Here is a 23526-nt window from a genome sequence, read left to right as displayed (position 1 = left end):
CAGTTCCCATCTGCCCCAGTCAATCTGGCCACAAAGCAGGCTCACTGAGAGTTGTAATCTGAATTCCCACAGTTTTTCTACCCTAGCCTTGAATATAGGTGGGCATTACAGGGGGAGGTGTTTAATGGTGGAGAAAGACCTTCTGGAGAGACCTTTGCTGACTTGCTCATTGAGGAACCCCTAAGCCAGTGGTGGCGACTCCATGGCACATGTGCCGCAGCCGGCACGCAGAGCCCTTTCTGTTGACACGCAAGCCAAGTCGCCCCAGCATCGCCCCAGCAGCCGAGCATCAGATAACAGCGCACTCGGGGGCCAGGCGCACACTTGGAAAGGAATAGTGGCGCCAGGCGATAATGCCACGAGCTGCGACTCGTTAGCTGCAACTCGTCCGAGCTTTTGCATGGCCGGTCAGTGTGCTGCCAAGGATATATATATGTTCGTATCATTAAACTCTGTTGTTGTGTTTTTCTTTTAAGACAAAAGATGTTAATGTATGAGTTGTTTTTTTTTAAACAAAAACCTCATTATTCAGGTTTTATTGCAGTGTTGGCACTTTGCGATAAATAAGTAGGTTTTGGGTTGCAGTTTGGGCTCTCGGTCTCTAAAAGGTTCGCCCTCCCTGCCCTAAGCTGTTTCTGAAGCGCCTCCGCCTCCAAGGTTCCTCAAAAAGGACTTTGGAAACAGGTTGCTGCCGGGGTGCCGTCCTGCCACACAGCAGCCGCAGACTTTGGTCCGTACAGCGCTGAGCCGTGTGTCTGGCCAGGCTCTCTGTGATGCTGGTTTGATGCCTAATTAAGAAGTGCTTAATTAGGTGCACTTCTGTGCATGGTTATATAGCGAGAGTCCTGTTATTCCCAGCATTCTCCGGCCAACCATACTGTCGTCATAACTAGATTTCAGTCAGAGCTAGAGATACTATGGCTGAGAAACTCCAAATTTTTAATGTTGTTCTATTCTTTGTTTATTTATTTTCTTTGCAAGCCGCCCCGAGGCTTCGGCAATGGGTGCGGCATAAAAATGTTAAATAAATAAATAATAAATGTGAAGGCCCAAGGGAGGAAAAACTGGGCAGGAGAGAGGGGAAAATCAAGGGTTTCTTCCAAGAGGTTTTTTAAAAATTTTACAATAGAAGAAACAGAAATTATAAGGAACACACAACCTGCCTCTTCAATTATTTTTATGCAAAGGTTTTGCTTCATCAAAATATGTGATAGCAAGTTTAAAAAATGTAAACTGTCTACAATATACACAAACTGTATTGTGTATACTGTATAGTTCAGCATTGTTATATAGTTCAATTTTATATGCAAATATGCCGCTAGTCCTGAATATTGTAACTCTTCAAGATATTTCTCTCTAGATAAGCCTTCTCCCACTTGGTGCTTCCAGATGTGCTGAACCACAATGCCCAGCAGCCCCAGCCCATAAGCACCATGCTGACTGATGGACATGCTGGTCCAAGGCATCTGAACATCTTTCCATTTCCTTCAAGATTTCCATTCTTTCCCTCCGCACAAATATTGGGGTAGGGAGGGAAAATGAATTCTCCATGGTTGCACATTTTCAGCAAATTTACCTTCTGGTTATGAGTAACTGTGCGCCCCTTTTGTTTCCCTTGCAAGGGGAACAATATTTCAGTGGATGGCAAATCATTTCCCCGCCCTTGTCGGTGAGTCGCCTTGCGCAGTCTGACGTGCAGAGTGCCAAACAGCTGGCCAGGGGTGCTTTTTGCATCACGAGGCGCTGCAGAACCCTATTACTGTGTCTGTGTGGACATGTGGACCTTGTCTAGAAATGCAGGGCCCCAGAAAAGCCAGCTGGCTGCCGCCTGTGAACTTCAGGCTGTCCTAAAGCAAGACATGCAAGCTTGCTTTACATTGGAGGTTGCCTGCGCAGAAAAGACGACGTTGCCTGCCAGAGACTCTTCTAGCCTGCCTTGCAAAACACCCCCTCCCTTCAAAGGTGGGGAAACGTCAGGTTGCGGTTGCCACTGGCGGGATGGCTCGGGGTGGTTAGGCAAGACGCTTTGGGGTGGTGGTTCAGTTGCCATGGGTTGGGAACATTTTGCTCAGCCTTGCAGGATTGGGTTTGTTTGTTGCCTGCCCACTTCTCTGCAGGATTAATATGTAACTTGAAAGGTGGCTTCAATCGCCAAACTAGGCTAGGATGGATGCCAGAAACATGGAAAATGGCATTGTTTCCCTCTTCAAAGCAGCCCTCTGAATAAAGCAGAACAAACTTGCTTTGTACCAGCTGGGAGCTGGGAGCCAAGTGAGGTGGCCCACGGGGCTTTGCCCCAGGGTAGGAGAACCTCAGGACCAAATCTCTGGTTTCGCTCACTGCAACATGCCTGCTCTGCTGCTTTCCTAGCTTTTGTGCCGTCTTCCTCCCACGGCAAGAGCTTTAAATTAAAATCTGCTGGTATGTGATAGGGGGGATCACCCTGCACTTTTGCCCCCACTCAACACGGGAAACCTGCTCCTAAATGAAATTCAGTCCCTGGACTGAAAAACAGAAATCAATAACCTTGCCTTGGACTATGGACAACTTCCCCCAGGCTTCCCCCTCCAGGGTTGTGGGATTACAACTCCTAGCATCCCCAGCCTGCTTGGATGTGCTCGTTTGGGATTAGAGACCTTGCAGTTAAACACAGAGGGGCCTGGCTGGAGGGACTGAGGTCAGACACATGGGCTTCAGTACTCCATTCCACTTACTCTTGAATGATTGGAAAGCACTTGAGACTTAATAACATCTCTTGCTCTTGTGGTTTTAAGTTATAATTTAGTGGTGCTCTTTGTTTGTAAGATAATAGTCCTCGAAATAGTTCCAAAATGAACAGCATATTAAAGAGCTTCCTTCGGAAGACTTATATGCTCACCAAGAGCTTCCAGGCCTCCTGCCCTTCCCTGTCCATCCACGTTCTCTATCCTTCTGCTTGTTAAGTCATTCGAGTGTTGTGGGTTTTAAGGCTTGTGCCTTTCCTGGGATCATGACCCAGTCGCCTGAGCGTACCTGATGCAAGATGAGCGATCAGTGTTGCGCTGAATAGGGACATACTACCTGGGGTTAGAAGGATTCTGTCGCTGCATGAGCAGGTATGAATTTGTTGGCAATAATTTAACTCCAGAAAACAGTCTGACAATCAGCTTGAAAACCATAACGTGTTGTTGTTTTGGCTTACAAGCAGCCGTGTAGATCAGGCCTCGGTGATAAAGCCATAAAATATACTGGCTTCCCAGGGATGGACTGGCATCCACCGTGGACATAAAACCTACACAGTAATGGAATAAATGACACGCAATTGCCTGTTGTCTGCTAGGAGTTGTGACTTGGGTGCAGGCCTCTGACATTTGCCGTGGAGACGTCTTAAAATCGTTATACGTGTTTGTGCTTGATAGGCTCTAGTCCACAAAAGCTCTTGCAGTAATATGTTTGGTGGCCGTGCTGGTGCCACAGAGCTCCCTGCCCCTCCTCCTGCAACGGGCTAATGTAGCCGGTCCTCTGGTGATTTATGCAGGGAGGGGATAGAGTTCTAACATGAATGAGGGCACCAACGGAGCGCTGTCTCGACCTAAGAGCATTGGGATGCAGGCCAGTATGCCCAGTGCTGATGCACACCAGAGGATGCGCAAAGCATTCAGCATTTATTTCGCAGTCATTACAACATTCCTGCAAAGTAGGCCAGTATTATTCCATTATTGAAGGTGGACTGAGGCTGAAAAAATGCTGGCATGCTTCTGTTATGCTATGTCCTAACAAAACAAGAAGAGAGAAACAAATTGGACGTCTGAGTGGCTAAACTGACTTGCAGAACTCTTATTACGGGCTTCCTTTTCCTTAGACCACAAGGAGACAAATGTGCCAGGAATATAAATATGTAAGGTTTTTTCCAGAGGGTTGTTTTCTTTTACAGTAGCAAAAATATTGCCTGATCTTGCGTACACAATCGCACAATGGCTGTGCAGTTGGAATTGCTAGCTCTAGGACAAGATAGGCTGAAGTTACAGCTGTAATTAGAATGCCCTAGAAGATTGCAGAGACAAACCGCACTGTAATAAACTTAGTTTGACTATGCTAAAGAGATTTTCCTAGAAAACTGTGTGTATGGTAAAGATGCACGGTGGGTCCCCAGGAAAAGGGCAGCCCAACTTGTAAATACACTTTTTGCTGTGGGTTGTTTGTGAAGTAAACCTTGGTGCAGCACGTCTGACAAACAACCAGGCTTACAATAAATTGTCAGCCCCCTACTTCTTGGCTCTTTCCGTGGTATTCCAGGGTCCTGGTAGCTGAACCTTGCTTGTCTACTCTTTCCTCTCCAATCATGACCTCTTTTCAGTTTCCACTTTCCCTGTTTTTAAAAGATCTTTTGAAACCTTTGCACACAGTTTCACGGACATATTTCTGACATATTCCATCCCTGAAATGTGCAGAAATATTTCATAAGATTTTTGGAAGGGGTAGCTTTTCAGAGGTGCACAGCGGTGCAAATCCGTCTAGCTGAAATGTGAAGTCTTGCTAGGTGAGCATCTTACTGAAGTGCAGGAGGCAACATTCGTGGGCCTCCGCAAAGCAAGGCTGCAAATAGTCTCATTTGTTACTCTGCTTTTACAGCGGGCTGTCAAGAGAAAGAACAGAGGATCCTTGTACATGCAAGAGGGAAGGGTGCAGGAGAAAGCGTCCTTCTTTCTAAAGTACCCCAGCAATTCTCAGGGCTCGCCACCTTTTCCACATTTTTCTGAGCCTCTAGGTACTCTAGGAAGCTAAGATATCCAAGCCCTCCTACATTTTGTGTGCATGGATTTTTGGTAGCCATCAGAAGAAGGGGTTTTTGTTCTATGTTTTGTTTTGTTCCACAAAGGACTATGAAATTTGTCAAGCTAACCCTTTTTAGTCCAAATAAAGCAGGAGGGAGGGAGGCAGGGACAGAGACAGGGAATTAAAAGGATATTGATCCAGCAAAACTTTGCATTTTATTGTAATTCGGTTGGAGAGCCTTTGGGCTAATACAGTGGAATATAAGATAGATAGATAGATAGATAGATAGATAGATAGATAGATAGATATTTTAGCTAGTCTGAGCTTCAGAGTTCTGCACCTCGAAAGGACCAGCCAATATTGTAATTTTCTTTTACACACCAAAACAAAACCCCATGCTTCTGGCACCTAAGCAAACTAGTGATGGCCACTCTGAGATGGCATTGGGAGACATTGTGAAAAGGCTCCAAAAGGAAAAGAAAGCAACTGGCAGCCAAAGGGGGTTGCAGGTGGGGCTGGGAGAGCGTGATGGCCGCCCCAAAGTGCCTCTGGGGCATTGGTGGAGCGCTCTCATTGTCGGGGGCCTGGGAAAGCTGCCAGAAGTGCAAAGGCGCAGGGTTGGAAACTTGGTTGCCACTTCCCTGGTCCCATCGTGGGATTCATTTCCCAGGCCTGACTGATAAGACAACCCACCATGGATACAACAACCCCTACAACAAGCCGTGAGCTGGCAGGGGCCCTGTTGCCTGCAGACAACTCGCCCTGTGGGGAAACATCCAGGTGTGCATGACTCAACAACCCACGGTGGCCAGTTACCAATGCTAGGTTGTTGTCTTGTCGTGCAGACCTGTTCATAGGGTACTTCCAGACAAGGCCTTTATAGCATCTTTTCCTGGCTGTATTCACAGAATGCCACAGGGATGGGAATCCAAGGCATATTGTACTTGTAACCCACCCTCCCCATTTTCCCTATTGCTGCTTCCACATTCCTTCTTATTGCAGAGAATCTAGTGGCGTTAGGAGCCTGCTCTCTGGAACCTCTCCATCTGTTTTGTATATCTGCCCATCCCGTTAGATTTGAGGCAGATATGGACTTTAAGCTCAAAGACGTTAAGCCATGAAAACCTAACAGGTGAACATGTTAGGTAGGTTGTGGACTTATTTCCCGATCCATGGTCTACCTTATTCAAATAGATCAAGACAGCTTTTAGCACTTTCAGTGCTGAAATAGTGATAACTCCATTTCTCCTGCCCATTGCCCCGCTTCAGACAAGCTCTGGGTAAACGCTGAAGATCTGGGAAGATCAAGGTAGACCAGCCTCCTGGAGGTGTCCTTGTGCGCTGCATTCACTGAGCGTGTGTGCTAAATAAGGATTTGAAAATGCACACTACATTTCTTGCAGTCTTGCGCTGGCACACTCCCCGGCAGGCCCTGTTTTGTTGCTGTATAATGTGTTAAAAAGAATTAGCAGAAATGTCTGGATCTGTGCCACATACAGACACTTAAGAGAGCGAAGGGCTGTTAAAGTGAAGGTTACTGGATTTGGTTCAGTATGCAATTTTCCATTCCTGTCAGCCAGTGTTGGCAATACCATCTTGTGTCCAGTTTCTTAGAAAACAGTCTGGTTTCATGGCTAAGCATGGTGGATTTTATTCTGGAAACACCGATTTCTCCTAATTTGATGAAGAACTGCTAGAAATACTTACACTGCCTGGCTTGCAGGCCACCCCATTGCCGCATGCTGACCTTGCTGTGCAAACACCTTTTTGCCAACCTGGCTAAGCAGAAGTGACATCTCTAAAAGCTGGTGTGTGATTTCTTTTTTAGGAATGCCTTCGGCTCAGGCTGTAGCCATTCTTCAGAAACACTGTCGCATCATCAAAAACGTCCAGGTTCTCTACAGTGAGCAGGTATGACATGGGCAAGCCTGAGTTTATTTTGTCTGAGAAATAACCTGCCCGAGATGGGAGGATGTGTCAATATTGTGTAATGGCTTTGTGTGTGTTGCCTGGCCACATGACATCCAGTCATCCCTCACAGCTGCCACATCCTGGAATGTGTGGCTTTAAAAGAATGACGCGTGTGTGCGGGGGGGTGGGGGTGGGATGGACCATATTTGTTTCAGTATGTTCTGTTCTAACCCGGCTGGTCCGAGGCTGCCCATTCAAGGGACAGGCACACATCTAGCCCCCCACCAAAGGTAGGAGGCTGAGGGGAAATGCTGTGATGTCAGGCTGCATGTTTTCCTCTTAAGGGGAAAGCATTAAATTGATTAATTCTGTTCTGAAAACAGAACTGTTGGTAAGTGTTGTTTCGGCTCACGGTTACTGATTTCTCCGTGTGTCGGGGGGCGGGGGGGAATGCTTGTTTCCCAAATGCAAGCGAAACGCCTCCCCAAACTGTGGGACTGCCACCTCTCTGGTCTCTAACCCACAGGCTGGGGTTTAGTGCAGCGTGTGTGCAGAGCACTGCACGGAGGAAACCCAGACTGCACGCTTCTCATACTGAAACGCACGTCCAGGCCACCGGAGCATGAGGGGCCGTGCCTCTTCCTCGTCTCCACTGCATCCGGGCAACTTTGCCGGAAAAAACATGCTGCAGTGAACACTGTGCAGATGCGTTAATTGTGGCCCCACCACAGTTTCATGCCACTTTTTCCCTAACTTCGTGCTTGCCGTGGGTGGCCGGGCGGATCTGGAGCCCCTGCCCTGATTTGCCCACATGCCGCTTTTGCAGAGGAGCGACAAGGTCCCCAGGGGTGGTGGGCCCAGGGTGGGGCAGGGCGAAGAGAGGGAGAGAGCTGGGGAGATGCAGCAGGAGGTGGAGGGGAGGAAAAAAGTTCCCCCCAAATACATGCCTGCAGGATAAGCCCAATTTAAAACTTAATATTGCTCAGCTTTTTTCCCCAAGGAAAACTCCTCCCCTAAAATAGAAGCCATGATATTAAAAGATAAAATGCGCATAAGCAAGGTGTGCAACGGCTGTGTGCGCATGCTAGGCAGAGCCAGCCTGAACATCCGACATGCATGGTGTTGTTGTTAGCAAGGCTGCCCGTGCGCACCTGGCAGATGTCCCTCCTCCCTCCTCAGCTCTCCAACTGCTCTCCTCGCAGGACAGGCTGTCTTGTTTCCTTCTCCCCTTCCCAATTGCTACCCCTTTTCGCTTGCTGCCAGGAGGGTTGTGTGTGTGTGTGTGTGTGTGTGTGTGGTTTTGTTTTTAGTTAGGAGCTTCCAAAAGGCTCAGTTGTGACTATTTTGGGGGAGAGGGGTGAAGATTACACAACAATGTGTCTTTTAAATTATATTTTTAACAATGATTATTATTTTGTTGGTCTTCCTGCAATACGCAGCTTCATATTTATGGCTGGCCCTTACTTGTATTCCTGGCATGTCAATGTCCTTGTAAGTTTCAGCTGTCAAGGGGAGTGGAGAGGTGAAGTAGACAGGTACCCATCCAGGGATACTGAGAAGGCGAGATGGCAGACAGATGAAATTGTGCATTGTTGCCAACTGCCCGTGGCCCAACTGTGAACTGAAAAGGGAACTAAAGTGGGAAAACAGGAGTGTGCCAAAAGGGGATGTTGACAATATCATCCCATTAGCAAGATGAAGCGTTGAATGAACAGCTCCCGGCTGCCTCCATCTTTTCAGTGTTCCTTCAAGTCTCCATTTGCTGCGGCAGTCCTTAAAAATGCACATTTGGGGAGGGACTGGGAAACTGACACAATGGAGGGGTGACGTGTGTGAGTGCAATGGTGGGGAGTTAAATGGAGGAGAAATGGGCACAGTAGCAGCCTCAGCAAGTGCCCCAAGAAGTATGTGCTGGTGGCGTCGATGGTAAAGCATCAGTGATTCTTTCTGCAATCGCTGAGAACTGTGCCGTGTTGAAATGGTAAGAAGGACAGTGAGAAATTTTAGTCCAGCGGATAAAAACCAGAGGATTGCGTTGCTAAGGGGGTGTCGCTACCCCATTTTTTCCGCTTTGCGGTTGACAGCGAGGGAAATGTGCAGACTAGCTTGCTTGCTTATTTAAAACTTTTATATGCTGTCCCTTATGCATGGCATCTCGGGATGGCTCACAGTCAATAAAATCAAATACAATCAAACAATTAAAAACAATCAAACAATAACACATAACCAATTAAAAACAATCAAACAACGCATAACCAATAAAATGCGGCTGTTGCATAAAATACTAATTTTTAAAATATCAGTTAAATAAAAAGGTTTTGCATGCAGTCTTGGTTGGTCAGTCCTTTGTGACTCCAGTTTCCTTTGACAGCATACCTGGCAGCTGTAAGTGCCTTCAGGAGAGCCAGGGTGGTGTGATGGTGAAGCATGCGGCTCTGGGACTCAGGCGATCTGGGTTCAAGTCCCTGCTCAGCCCTGGAGCCCACTGGGTGACTTTGGGCCAGGCCCAGACCCTCAGCCCAACCTACCTCACAGGGTTGTTGTGGGGATATGTTTGAATGCAGGAGGGGGAAAATGATGCAAGCGGCTTTGGTATAAGAAAAAGCAGGCTATAAACCTAAAGAAAGCTGCGGAAGACAACATTAAAATACTTAAAAATGATTAACCTTGTGTAATTTTCTGGGCAGAGCCCCATGCTCCCCAGTTACACTTTTTTGAAACACCGGGGAAGAAAATGGCGATGGTAAAAGGGTGCCGTATCCACCGTAGCTGCTCCAACGTCCTGCCTGGACATTAATGGAGGGTTCACTGCTTGGCAGGAGCAAGGGCAAATCAGGAGGGCCTGCAGGGAGGGGTTAGGGTCCCTTGCTGAGCCGGTCGCTAGCTGATGCCCACAGTCCACGATGGAATGCGTCTCCTGGGTTTGCATAGCACACCAAGACATTGTACGCTTGCACTACCCCCAGAATAAGCCATGGGTCATCCGGGAGGCTTGCTGCCCCCCGAATAAGCCAGTCTGTGGGAATCAGTCTGGGTTTGCATGACATGGCAACCCACCTTGTAGGAGAACTTTGTTGGCCACCTTTTGTTCCTTACAAGAGGAAGAAAAGCGGAATGTAAGTGGAGCAGCAGCATGGCAATAATAATCTTTGCTATTTACCCATGATGGGGTGCCCCGCAAACCCATCTCTTCACACCTTGCTCACTTCACGTGCTCAAGAAATGAACTGCCATCGCAGCATTAATCCACCATAAGAATCATGAGCGCCTTGCAGAGCTGTTGCTTTTGACGTAACCTGGCTCACCTGCTTGAGCCATTCGAAGCTGTTTACACTCAGGGGCACTTTTTTGTAATACTTCCTCTCTGTATTCACAGAATGCTGTAAGGTTAGGCTGCCTCCATTTATTCATAGAGGTCTGTGAGGCAGCAGTCATTGTACACCTGTGCATTGCTCATGTTTTTATAACTACACACATGAAGTTACTGGATTAAAACATGTCCTGTTTTGGCACCATGTGAAAGTTCTGTCAGTTATGGTGGAATTGAGATGGGTTTGTGCTCACATGAATATGTGTCGATCCAGAATTTGTGGCACTGACTAATTGAACTGAGAGCCAAGAGCGCTTGCTCAAAGAATTTATTGCAGTAAGCTTTGGGGTTGATTTTACGACGATTTTATTTGAGAGATTGTCGTTTGTTCTTGAATATCAACAACAGCCTTTCCCCTAAACCCTGATTCGGAAGATGAAAATTGTTGCCATGTTCTGCCATTTCTGGACTTAAGAAGTGCAATACCTCTGGTGCATTCATCACCTCTTTATCACCATCTAAGTGACAGCTCCAAGAGAAGGTTGGAGGGTGGCAACGAAAGAGGGGGCCTTCTCAGTGGTGGTCCCACAATTCTGGAACCCTCTCCCCTGTAAGACCCACCTGGTACCAGCTCTGTTAATTTTAGCTGCTCAAATTGGTTTAGGTTCTTTTAAAAATATATATCATATGCTCTGCTGGTTTTTTTGTATTTGTGATTTGTGCTTCTTATTACTTGTTGTGAACTGCCCAGGGAGCTTCAATATCGGATGATTGATGATGCTGATACATTTTTGGTACAGAGCTGTTTGCTGGCTTCCCTTTTCCACGGAGTGATCATTTCCATGTGGGCTGAGCATGTGATAAAGCTCTCATCTGAGATGTGTTGCAATTATTCAGCCTGAGCCAGGAATGCTGACATTCCCCCCTTGGCTGTTGAGTTCAAGTGTCAGGTGAACGTTGCTCAAAGCCCTTGAGTTTAATTTAAGCAGGTCAACAGGAGGAGATGTGGCAACTGCAGCGTTCATCCCGGAAGCTTTTATGCTTGCAAGACACTGAGGCTCCCAATGGGGCAAAATTGGTGCCCAGGCTTTCTTGCTTGGCCTTCTGTCATAGAGAACCTTCCTGTATATGTTCCTCATCAGCTCACTTCGCCTTTTGTTTTCTAGTCTCCTCTTAGCCATGACCTCATCCTTAACTTGACTCAGGACGGAATCAAACTGCTGTTTGATGCTTTCAATCAAAGACTGAAGGTAAATGTTTAAATCGGGAAATGCCACTGTACTTCTTTTTTCCACACCTAAATGCACACTTCTACTCATGTTGGGAACGACAAAAATGGCGCCAGCACTGTTCCAAGTAATGACTGCAGAATGTTGTCTGTGCGACATAGAAACAGAGTGAGTCAGAAGGGGTCTCCCAGGCCATCTAGTCTGACCCCCGGCTCCAGCCGGCTCCGCTCACGACACGCCCACCATGTGCATGTCCAGCCTATCCCTGAACACCCTCACCGATGGGGCCTCAACCACCTCCCGTGGAAGCCCATTCCATGCCCTCAGGGTCCTAACTGTCAGGAAGTGCCTCCTGGCATCTAAATGGATCCTTGGCTCCCTGAGCTTTGCTCCGTTGGAGCGTGTCCTGCCTTCCTCTGCAGGGGAGAACAGACCTCTACCCACCTCCGTGTGACACCCCCTCACGTACCTTTATGTCGCCAACAGATGCCCTCTGAGTCTCTGTCTCACTTTTATCACTTGCTTTGGTATTTTGCTTGACTGGCAGAATAGAAGGGGATTCTTTATCTGAGGTGTGTCAAAGCTGATTAAAAATAGGACAAAGAATCTTGGGTAATTGTATTTACATTCAGTTGATGTGATATTTTGTTGGCTCGCAAATGAGAAAGGGGGTCAGGAACGAATGAGGTTCTGAGTCTGTGCTCAGGATCCTTCAGACCTCTGGAAAGCGTTGCTGTTTACCTGAAAGGTGCCCAACGAATGATGACACTGCAGGTGGTGGGAGGCGGGTGTCCATTCTCATTTCCCTCCTCCGTCTGCCGTCCTCAGTCCTTGCTTCCATTCTCCAGTTGCCCAGGCTGCGTTCCCATTTCACTTGCGTTTCTCCCATGGCTCTTGTCCTGGCCGCACCTCGTCTGTTTCTGGGCATTCATAAGCCAACTGCCCTTTCCCCTAGACCTGCTCACCATTTTCTTTCCCAGTCTAGGTTGAAGAAAGGTTTACTCACAAGGCACAAAGTTTCCCCCAAGCAGGAACTGAGCCTTATTTCCCAATACAGTTCCTGCTTGTTCTGTTCAGGGTTAGGATTCTCACAGTCAGAGCCAAATCTAGGGCCCAGAGTATAGTTTGAAGGCACATGAGGCATTCGCCATGTTGAAGCTAAGCAGGTCCGGGGCTGGCCTGAGCTTCGAGGGGAGACCTCCTGGGAGCTGCACACCATCACCTTGAGTTCCACCGGGGAGAAAGGTGGGATACAAATATATTATGCAAACCTAGCAAGATTCCACCTGGTAGTGCTTGGCAGCGCAGTATTTCTGCAGAAGTAGACACATCCTGTCTTGTCTCCTCAAATACCTAACCCACCATCTAGCCACAGAAAAATATGGTTTTGTTTATTTTTAAGAATCACAGTGGCTCTTTCAGTAATTTTGCTGCTGCTGTTGAGATGGTAGAGAAGCATTTTTCAGGGGTGGTGGTTTTGTTCCAGCTCTGCCCACACATTCATTTGTTTGGTTCCCTTCCCTTTCTAATGAGAGGCTTTTCCTCTTAATACTCGTAACCCCGCTTTCTTAGCAGACTCTAAAATGCTTCGGTAAATTTGGAACTGCACACAAATCAATAGCTTGCTTTTAAACATTCACAATGGATTTCTTATGGAGATCCATCACACATTGCTTTATCTGTACTGCTAGTATCGCTTAGTAAATGCTTCCTATATTGAATCCAGGCAAGGAAAGGCCCCATTCTTCGTCGTGGCCTCTGTGCATCACACATATGGGTGCTGTGCCTGCGCAGTGCCTTTGGCCAGAAGATTAACAGCTAACGGTTTTTGGCGGGAACTCTGCTCCCCCTCCCCCCAGCATTGTATAAGGAGCGGAGTGGCCGCCATTTTCCAGTCTTTGCGACCGCCGTTCGTTGTGCCTCGTGCCGCTTCGCTCTCGCTCAGATTGTTATTTACCTTCTTGCTCGTCCGAAAACCTCTCTCTTTTTCTCTTACCAAGTTTTATATCCCTTGTTCTTGTTGTTAGTATTTCACTTATATTTCTTTAACTCTGCACCATTTTTTCTTCTTTATCGTTCCTATAAAAAAACAAACAAACAAACCAAAAATATTACTTTCCCGCTTTACTATCTCCTTTTTTCTTCTTTCTACGATGGCGCAACGGGCGACGTTCCGCAAGTGCGGAAAATGCGGTTCCAAAATGCCCGCCGCGGACCCGCATGATCTGTGCCTCCTTTGTTTGGGGGAAGGGCACAGAACCGATAAGTGCGGCCATTGTTTGGCCTTCTCTAAACAGGCCAGGAAGAACAGGGAGAACCGCCTCCGCAAACTCCTTTGGGATCAGGCTCTCCTCCAATCTGATCGGCTGGTGGCTAAGCCTTCCACTGTTGTGGCCCCACCCGAAGGCCGTCCAACTTCGGCTGACCTGCCGCAACGTTCGGCCTCTTCCTCCATTGCTCCACCCTCACGCCCTTCTGAAGAAGGCGCTTAGGCTATGGCCGATCAGTCTGTTTCCTTGCCGAAGCAGCAAAAGGAAAAGAGAAAGCACAGCGACTCAGATAAATATCCTGTGCAGAAAAAGGCCAAGAAAGATAAGACGGGCAAACTGGTTAAGAAGCCGAAGAACCCCGAGCAGGCAAAACACCGTCACTCGGGCTCGGCCTCTTCCTCAATTCCGATACCTACTTCGGAACCGACCCCCTCGGTCCCGACCATCCAGGCGGCTATGAGGGTTACCCTACTGGGCTCACCGTGCCGGCCGGCAGCCGAACCCATTATGGATTTGAGGAGGGGTTCTATCTCTGACGGGGAAATACAAGACTCCCCACCTAGGGCTCGATCACCAACCCTGATGCCTCCGATCCCAATGGATACTGGGATCGCCATCTCCCCTCCGAGAAGCCGTTCCTTGGATGCGAGGTCTGATGATTGGTACCACTCCAGGTACTCCTCTGCTCTGAGACAGGAAGAGTACCACTCTACAGCCTACTATCCAACCTCTAGGGGACAATCTTCACCATCAGCACCTCGGCAGCGTTTCCATTCAATGCCCAGAGATGCCCCAAGGGCACCATCTAGAGAGAGTGGCAGATCGGAGTCTCCAGGAGATTCTTCCTCCAGTATACCGCCCCCCCTACTGGATGGAATCTGAAGAGTCTGAGGCTGACTCGACCTCGCCGGATGCAGCGGTTGCTTCTCAGGGTCCGGGGTCGCCTGAGGAACCGTACATATCATTTAATGATCTGATGGCCAGACTAGTGAGATCGCTCGATATAGAAGCCCACCAACAGCCGGGACCGAGCACCGATCGTTTTTATGATGTGGTTAGAGGTGAACGATCCACATCTATTGCCTTGCCGTTTATTACAGCCTTATGGCAGGCAATGACCCAGCCATGGGACCTCCCAGCTAATCCACAACCGACCTCTCGTAAATACGAGTCCATGTATCGGGTGCGGGAAGAGGACATCCCATTTCTTCTCCGTCACCCCAAGCCGAATTCGGTTGTTGTAGAATCCTCGGAGGGTCGGGAAGCCCGTGGACACACCTCACCTCGTGACAAAGAGGGTAGAAAGGTTGATTCTCTCGCCCGCCGGGTATGCACAGCTTCGGGCCTTAGTTTAAGAATCTCCAATTACGAGGCAACCCTGGCGCGTTACCAATATTTCCTGATGCAACGCCTGGACGCCATCGTCGATACTCTTCCAGGAAACCAGGGCGAACTTGCTAAGACTTTTGTTAAGGAAGCTATGCAAGTGGCGGTGCAACAGCTTTCTACTGTGAGGCACCATGTGGACTCTGATTCGAGGTCGCTGGTTGGTGCCATTTCCCTCCGCAGGCACGCCTGGTTGCGTAATTGCAATTTTCCGGACGAGATGAAGCGGAAAATTGAAGAGATGCCGTTCGACGGTTCCGGCCTCTCCATGCAAGGACGGACAGCAAATTGAAGAAAATCCATGAATCAAGGATGACCGCCCGTCGTATGGAATTGCAATCTCTACCCCGACGTAAGTGGTCACAGTCATGGTCACGTCCACAGTACCGTCAGCAGTTTTCATTTTCATAAGGAAAAGGTGGTTCTTTGAATGGATCCGTCTTTCCTTCCGAAGGTCGCTACTTCGTTTCACATGCAACAGGAGATTGTTTTACCGGCATTCTTTACCCCTTTGTCACCTTTCCTCCTAGAGGAAGGCCCCCAGCCCCGTCATCAACTGAGTGCCCTTCTCTCCATTTTTTCCAACTCATTGTCCTTTTTTGGGTACAGTGAGCAGGACTGCACACAGTATTCTAAGTGCAGTCAGCCAGGATTTCTCTAAGGGGAGTACAGTCCTGGCTATTTTTTACTCCCTTTCCTAATTATGCCTACCGTGCAGTTTGCCTTTTTCACAGCAGCCATGGCAGAAGACTGGTGTTTTCGTTGAGCTGCAAATCCGGGATCTTTCTTGATCAGTCACTGTTAGGTCAGATCCCATCAGCTTCTACTTGAAGGTGGGATTCCTTGCTCCATATGCATTTTACACTTGCGTACAATGAACTGCAGTTAACACTTTGATTCCCGTTTTTACCTTGGAGAGAACCCTTCGGAGCTCCTCACATCCTTTTTGGTTTTAACCTACCGAAATAGTTTGGTGTCATCAGCAAACCTGGCCACTTCACTGCTTGCTCCTAACTCCAGGTCATGTATGAACAGGTTGAGAGTAATTGGTCCTAATACGGAATCTTGTAGGACTCCACTGCTTACAACTCTCCATCAGGAGAACTTGTGATTTATGCCCACTTTGTCTTCTGCTCTTCAAGCAAAACAGGACGCCCACCCTTCATTCCATGGCTGCTTCGTTTGCTGAGGAGCCATTGGTGAGGGACTTGGTCAGAAGCCCTTTGGAAGTCCAAGTAAACAGTGTCTTCTGGATTGCCCCTGTCTATACACTTGTTGACACACTCAAATACATTTGTGAGACAGGACTTTCCTTTGGAGGGAAGCAAGACTAGTTCTTCTACTTGCTTACTGATTCTACCTTTAGTAGTGCTTTCAACCTAAGTATCCAGCAGAGATGTTGCATTAGTTGACCTGTAATGCCCTGAATCCCCAGAAATCCCTTTTTGAAAATTGACGTTGCATTCTCCAGTACTCTGGTACAGAGACTGATCTTCGGAACATATTACCTATCTTTATAAGAAGGGTGGCAGTCTCGTGTTTATTTAAAACTCTAGGACAGATACCATCTGGGCCTGGTGATTTATTAACTTTCAGTAAGGCTGAGGATTTTATCTTTTGTCGCAACTGTCTGCCTTGAGTCCTCATATTCTCTTCCTGAATACACAAATTCTGTATCCTCTGCTGAGAAGACAACTGAAAAGAGTCCGTTGCAATCTCTCTATTCTCCTCCTTCACGTCTTTAAGTGTGTAATCTTCCAATGGTCCAACTGCCTTTGTACCTGATTACTTGCTCCTTATATGTAGAAAGAATTCTTTGTTGTCTCTCTAGATGTTGCTAGTGATGAACTCCTCAAATGTTTTCTTTCCTCCTCTTATTGTTTGGCTGCATCTCCCTTGCACAAGCTTGTGCTCCCTTTTGTTTTCCTCATTTAGGCAAGACTTCCATTCTTCCCTGACTCCACTTGCTAGCCATGCCGATAACCTCTTGGACTTTGTACTGCCTTTCCTAACTTGTGGCATGCATACTTTCTCTGTTATTATGGTCTTGAGTAATCTCCAAGCATTTGGAAGGGGTGTAACCCTTTTGACTTCCCTCTTCAACTCCTTTTTTACCAGTTCCCTCTCATTAGAGAAGATTCCTCTTTTAAAGTCAAATATGACTGTGCTGGGGCTGTTTGGCAGTCTTGCACATAACTATATATTACATCCGATAGCGCTGTGATCGCCGTTGTCAATTGTCTCATTGGCATTTACTAGCACCAGGTAGGATTAAATCCAGGATTGTCTCCCCTCTGGTTGATTCCATGACCAGCTGTTTTAGGATACAGGACACTGAGAAATCTAACCTGCCTGTCAGAACAAGAATGTGCATTTATCCAGGCAGTGTGTGGCTTGTATTGCACTACCTGTATTACAGGCCTCCCTGATTTCAGTCCGCATCTCACGATCACCCTGAGCAAGCTGGTGCAGAGAAGAGTAGCACGTTCCTACGGCTATATTAGTTTTGGAGCCGGGAACTGAGAGACAGTGTGGTGCAGTGGTTGAGAGCATGGGACGTGGACTCAGCGACCCGAGTTCTAGTCCCCATTCATCCATAGAACGAACTGGGTGACTTTGGGCCAGGCACAGACTCTCAGCCCAGCCTACCTCACAGGGTTGTTGCTGGGGGGATAAGATGGAGAATAGCAGGAGGAGCATAATGTAAGTCATTTTGAGTTTGTTTTAAGAAAAAAGCGGGATATAACTCAAAGGAATAAATATAGTCACCCACAGTGCTTCTGTTTAGGAGTCTGTGCATTTTATATTGTCAGGTGCTGGATTCTGGATTCTCTTTGATGTTCAAAGCAACACCCCCTCCATTAGACCCTTCCTGGGCCTTCCTACACAGTTCATTTATTTATTTAATCTATATACCGCCCCGGTAGCCCAGAGGTCACACTGGGCAGTTTATAAGCTTTGAAACCCCTTGTGCAACAACAACAAAACTGTATCCAGATAAGACACAAGCAGCTAAAAACAGCACTAAGAAGTACTAACAGCAATAACTTCATATAAAAATTAGAAGTGCACAGTTTCATGCAGCAGCTGATGCAATACAAGGTTAAGCACTCCCTCTGAAGGACAGGGTCTGCAGCTTGGGAGCACTCCTTGATCCAGAGCTGTCCCTGGAGACCCCAGGTGATGGCGGTGGCGAGGAGCACCTTCCTCCAGCTTCGGCTGGTCCATCAGCTGCATCCTTACCTGGATGAGCACTGCTTAGCAACGGTGCTAAATGCTCTGGTAGCTTCCTGGTTGGATTACTGTAATGTGCTCTTTGTGGGACTGCCCTTGAGAACGGTCTGGATACTTCAGTTGGTACAAAATAGAGCTGCCAGGTTGCTGACGGGGAGCTGGACTTGTACCAGTTCCACTGGCTTCCAGTTAAAGTCTGACTTTTGCATAAATACCCCTAAACCCAGCATCCCCTTCCAGACACCCGCCATTTCTGTTTCAGCACTTTGACTTCCCCAGCTGGCTATCGTGTCTTGCCTGCTTATTTCCTCTCCTTAGATTTGGGCACTCAGGAACACTTTCCTTTTCATCTCCTAGGGATGTTTAATTTAACCTTTGATCTCAAAGCTTTCTGGTGGGGAAATGGCTGGAGTTACTAATCCCCTCCGAGTTGGGACCTCCGTCTCCTTAAGGAGCCCTGGGAGAGGAACTTGCTTCTTCAGTGCAGTGGTTTCCCTTGCAAAGTTTCAGGGACTGAAAGTGGGGAGGGGGGGGCGCTTTGTGGAACATTGCCTCATTTTAGAATTCAGTCAGAAATCCTGTTTTGGAAGTAGGTGCAACCTTGCAGCATTTGAGGTTGTTCCTACGCAATTTGAGGTAGTTTGCGCTTGCGGTAGCAAGCCGTTTTGCAGATCATAGAGCCTGCAGTAGCATCTGTGGAAAGAAAGCTTTTCCTTAAGTAGGTCATTTTTATGACAGCTCCAGCGACGCCAGGCGTGCCTGTAATATTCCAGAAAGCCCCAGGGAACTCATGCACCAGGGCTGTGTGCTTCAGGCGATGCGACGCCCCCCCTTATGTTTGCGGGAGCTGTGCAGAAACGTGGGCCACAGTGGTCTGAGGGCTCAGTGTGGGGAACAAGCTGAAGTGTCCTTTAGCAAAGGCAAAAATGGGGTGGGGGGAGGCGGTCACTCGTGCGGTAGGCGAACAGTCTGAAGAAGCCAGCGTGTGGCTTGCGACTTGAATTGGTGCTGCGTTTCGCATTTGCTTCCAGCAACAAAGTGGGCTACCCAAGCACAGCAAGCACTTGCCAAACTCCATGCTTACCATATCAATACGACTGGACCAATAATGCCAAAGACTGGCCTCGTTTCTTCATTCTCTGGCTGAAAAAGAATCTTGCTACCAGGTCTAGCGATTGTGAGGTTTATTCTGGGCCAAGTGCTGTAGGAATGGTAGCACTCTTCCTATGTCAAAACCTGTCCCCATAAAGTGCGTTCAGGGACTGACATTATTTTAGCCATATCCTGCATACTAATAGATAACTCATTTTGGGGGTGTGGCTACTGATGCCCCAACCATTTAGAAGGGGGAGAAGGCAGCCAGCTCGGGGGAAGCCCAAGATTTGCAGAAGTACGGAAAACTCCTTAGGCAGAAAGGAACTTCTCAAAATCCACTGCTTCCCTCCAAAGCATCCCCACAGCTTAAGACTAAGCAGGCTCTGGATACTGAATAACGGAGGAAAAACAAAAGGAAAGAATGTAATGGAGTACCTTAGAAGAGGGCAGGGCTGGCTGAAACCCTAAGCAGGAAGACTGCAGTGCTTTCTTGAGTGTTCCATTTGTTAGTTATGCCATTGAGAAATTACTTCCTCACCATCAACTGATCTTTCTGTTGTTTACTGCATAGTCTGTCCTTCGTTGGTTGTCAGGCAAAGATTATGGATTAAACATGTATTTACCATTTGCTTGTTACTAGAGCAGTTTCATAGAAAAGTGAATGTTGTTACTGAAGGCATTGCTGTAAGCAAACCTCTGTGCTCATCTTGCTTCAATGTATTTGAGATTTTTTCTACATTTAGTAGAAAAGTAATGTATTTAATTACTTTTCTACATACTTTTGCCCAAGGAAAACTGTTGCTGTCATTAAAGCCCTTCAGCATGTAATTTGTGCTGAGATTCTATAATGCTCATTTTAACAGGTCAGTTAAATGTGTTGTAGGCTTGAAATCTGCTTAATAAATGGATGGTATCCCTAGTGTACTTGTAAACAGCATGCCTTCTTATATTACTTATTCTGTTTTCCTCTCTTGGATCCATGCATTTATTTCCCCCACTCTTGCTATGCTGTCCTCTGCCCTTCCACTTTGATACTGCTCGGTACATAGGTTCACCAGGTACCTATGCCTCCTTTCACTTCTGCTTGCCAGTAACCAGTTACCTGTTACATCCAAACCCAGATAAACTATGGTTAGGTGTGACAGAGTTTTAGCAAGTGCAACGGGGCAGAATAATAAGATTGCCACGATTGCCACTACAGTACAGGCCGTGAGATGGGATCCAGGCTGCATTTGATAAGATTTGTGCCCAGTTTCTTCCTTCGTCCTTGCCACTTCGTTCCTGCCAGTGCCCTGGAAAACCAAAGCAGCTGTCTAGTTCCATCGACAGGAAGACGACAACTCAGGAGCTGTTACATCAGCTGCCCAGGCCTTTGCTCCTGCCCAGAGATTGGCTACAGGTTCAGCAGAAATCCCAAGAGCACTGAAGTGGGTTGGCTCTATTGTGTTCTGGGGGGGGAGGGGCAGCTTTTGAAGAGATCCCCCATCTTTGTGCAGTCTCCAGGGCTGCCACTGTCTCTTTTTTACCATGGTGCTAGAAGGACCCATCATTAGCTTCTGAAAAAGCTCTCGCCTTCATAGATCAAGCCCAGAAACGAGCCTACATTCTTGTTTCCAGAATGGGACATCTCACCTCGTCCTCCTGTAGCACCAGCAATGGGTTGTAAGGGCACACGGGAGCCCTGGAAACTGTCGGTCAGCTTGGTGTGCCTAGAATCACAAGCCACCGTAGGGACAAATCGGAGGAGCTCTTCTTTCTGGTTGGGTTTTTAACCATCTGCTCTCTTGCGGCTAGTTCTTCATATCTTTTGAACTGTTTTTTCCTGTTTTTAGGTGATTGAAGTTTATGACTTGACTAAAGTGAAGTTGAAATATTGGTGAGTAGCCGGTCAGAGGCAAGCCCGGTCTGTTCCTTTTCCAGATAGATGCTGAGCTGGGAATGCTAAGCTGCCCCATGACTGCTCCCGTTGCTGCAGGCAGAGGCAAGCCGAGGGGCCTCGGATGCCTGCTGTTCCACACTTTGTCCTCATCAGGAGACTGTGGTTACCAACATCAGAACAAGCTAGCATGTCAAACCACAGTTTGATACTGGTTTAGGGCCCTTGCTTGCTCCAAACTGGTACCCAGAGTTTCCCAGGCAGATCCCGTTCACCCTGGAAGCTCACTTGGGTGACTTTGGGACTGTCATTCTCCTGCCTACTCCACAGGTTTGTGCAAGGCTAAAATGGGCTCAGGGCAAGGAGAGGAGTTGGCACACTGCCTTGAGCTTCTTGGGCGGGTGCAGAATTTCTTCCAGCCCAAGGGCTGAGTTCAGAGAAGCTCTGAGGGTGAGGGGCACATTCCAGTGGCAGAAGGGGTGGGACAAAATATTTTACCTTAACCTTTTACAGCCAATAATTCAGCCTTAGAGGCATTTCAGTCTTGTAGAAGAGGGTGTGGTGGGGCAGAAAAAGGGAGCACAGCCATCTGGCTAACTCCTAGACAGCTGGATTTGTACCCTGCATCTGAGGTTCTGCACAGCTCTCCAAGGGTCAGTGAAATGCAAACATAAATAAATTCTGCTGTAAAGGACGTCCCTCCATCAGACCCCATTCTTCTGTCGTGAAACCAGAATTACGCCCTTGCAGCTGTTTCCCTGAGGTTCCAGCTAAAACGTCTGAATCGGGTGATGGGAAAGGCTACCACATTCCTGCACGGAGCACTGCTAACCGGCTATGAGAATCTTTCTCCTGTCTTTGAGCTGGCCAGGTGTCTTGTGCTACAGTTCACTTGTCAGACCTTTTTAGAAGATCAGACACCAGACAATAGTAGGGTTCTATCCTCATACTAGCTTTAAGCCCGTTTAACAATCATTCCCATTGCAACTTCACCCAGCATTACAGTCTGTACAGGTTTGGAGTCGGGTCAAAACAGGCCCAAGCAAAGCCCCACTGCAAAGTTTTATCAGCTTCTCCTTGTTCAGCCACCACAACTTGCCTCAGAGAATCCAGCACCCCGAGACTTTGGTGTGGGTGCTGTGACTTCTTTCACAGGGGTCCGTAGCATCCATCCCTTGACAGTTCCGGGGAACTGGGCAGTGCGCTTCCCTCTCTGTTGTGGAAGTTGGTTGAGATTAAAGTGGGAATCCAGAGGAATCTAGAGACCTCTGCTGTGGTAACTCTTGACTTTGAACACGTACAGACTTCTCCGGATTAATTATTGAGTCAGACCTGTTCGTTTCTTCCAGTGGTGTTCATTTTAACTCTCAGGCGATCGCTCCAACCATAGAGCAGATTGATCAGTCCTTTGGAGCTACACATCCAGGAGGTGAGTTGCCCTTTGGCAGCACATGGAGCCTGGCCTTGTAAGCGGGGGGAGTAAGGGCCCGAAAGATGCTTCCCCGGGATTTGAACGTTGGGTTAGCTGGCTCCTTGCAGCCGCAGTCTCAGGCGGTGCACTGTGCTGGCGCCTTCATTCCCCACCGCCCACCACCAAGAGCCTCTGAAGGTGCTGTTGGCTGCCAGTCGGAGGGGGTGCACATCAGTGCTTTCGTTTGGAGGGGCTCAGCACCGCTTTTGACCTCAGCACAGCGAGTTGCTGGTCAGCATTGCTGGGGAGCCCTCCCGGATCACATGGCCTGTTGCCTGCATCACTCTTGGCCAGGCTGGCTGGCGGTGATGGGATCTGTAGTCCAACAGCTTCCGGAGTCCAGGGTTAGGAGCACCCGTTGTAGCCTTTGCTACTGCACTTGGCTCCCCTGCCCAACCGCAGGCCACCCTAACACCATTTCATGTGCGCGAAGCGTGACAAAATCTTGTCTTGATTTTCCAGTGGAGGCTGGACTATCCGTTTTTCAGCAAGATCGAAGTGAGTTGTGTCTTCGCTGCTTGCGACAGAGATGCCTATTTCTGTCCCATACCTTGTGTCCTGTTTCCTTACTTGGCCGAATTTAGCACCAGTATAATCTCTAGTCAAACAGGTTCCGTAAATTACTGTACTGCCTTGGAGCGGTGCGGATCCTGTTTGGCCAGAGATGGGTTTCACCATCTCTAGGCGGCAGCAGCAAAAGAGGGTGGTGCTTTCCCTCTGTGCTCTTCTGCTTCTCCCACTGAGCTCTGGATGTGTCTTTCTCCTGTTCAGACACAACACCCATCTTCTTTCCTTCCCACGCAATTCCTTGGCTGTAGATTATATTTCCTGACTGACCCGTGCTCATCAGTTGGTATTGTTTTGTGTGGGCCACATTTGTCTGGAGCTGCAAAAGCACCCTCAGACCAATATTGCGGTGCTCTTTAAACCTTAGCCAGAGTTCCCATGGATGGGAGCCATATCATCAGCAGTAGGACCAGGCTTTGTAA

The 23526-nt window shown here is 48.0% G+C and overlaps 1 protein-coding gene across 6 annotated transcripts in view; it reads left to right on the top strand.

Annotated features, from left to right (window-relative positions):
- Positions 1-23526, top strand: part of PHAF1 (phagosome assembly factor 1) — a 61464-nt gene that overhangs the window by 5831 nt on the left and 32107 nt on the right. For 5 of the 6 annotated variants that reach the window (XR_006415126.1, XR_006415125.1, XM_044434278.1 and 2 more), the window contains 5 exons: positions 6584-6666; positions 11143-11226; positions 21023-21066; positions 22416-22495; positions 23000-23035. Coding sequence is in view for 4 of the 6 variants with exons in the window: in XM_044434278.1 (XP_044290213.1) it covers positions 6584-6666; positions 11143-11226; positions 21023-21066; positions 22416-22495; positions 23000-23035 (327 nt within the window). In the remaining 2 variants the exon portion in view is untranslated. The remainder of the gene's footprint in view (positions 1-6583; positions 6667-11142; positions 11227-21022; positions 21067-22415; positions 22496-22999; positions 23036-23526) is intronic. The other variant, XM_044434277.1, reaches the window with a different exon arrangement.

The sequence above is a fragment of the Varanus komodoensis genome, unplaced genomic scaffold (genome assembly GCF_004798865.1).
Source record: "Varanus komodoensis strain SLA01 unplaced genomic scaffold, ASM479886v1 scaffold27, whole genome shotgun sequence".
Lineage (NCBI taxonomy): Eukaryota > Metazoa > Chordata > Lepidosauria > Squamata > Varanidae > Varanus > Varanus komodoensis.
The sequence above is the reverse complement of the archived record's forward strand: the minus strand, read 5'-3'. Positions and strand labels throughout refer to the sequence as shown.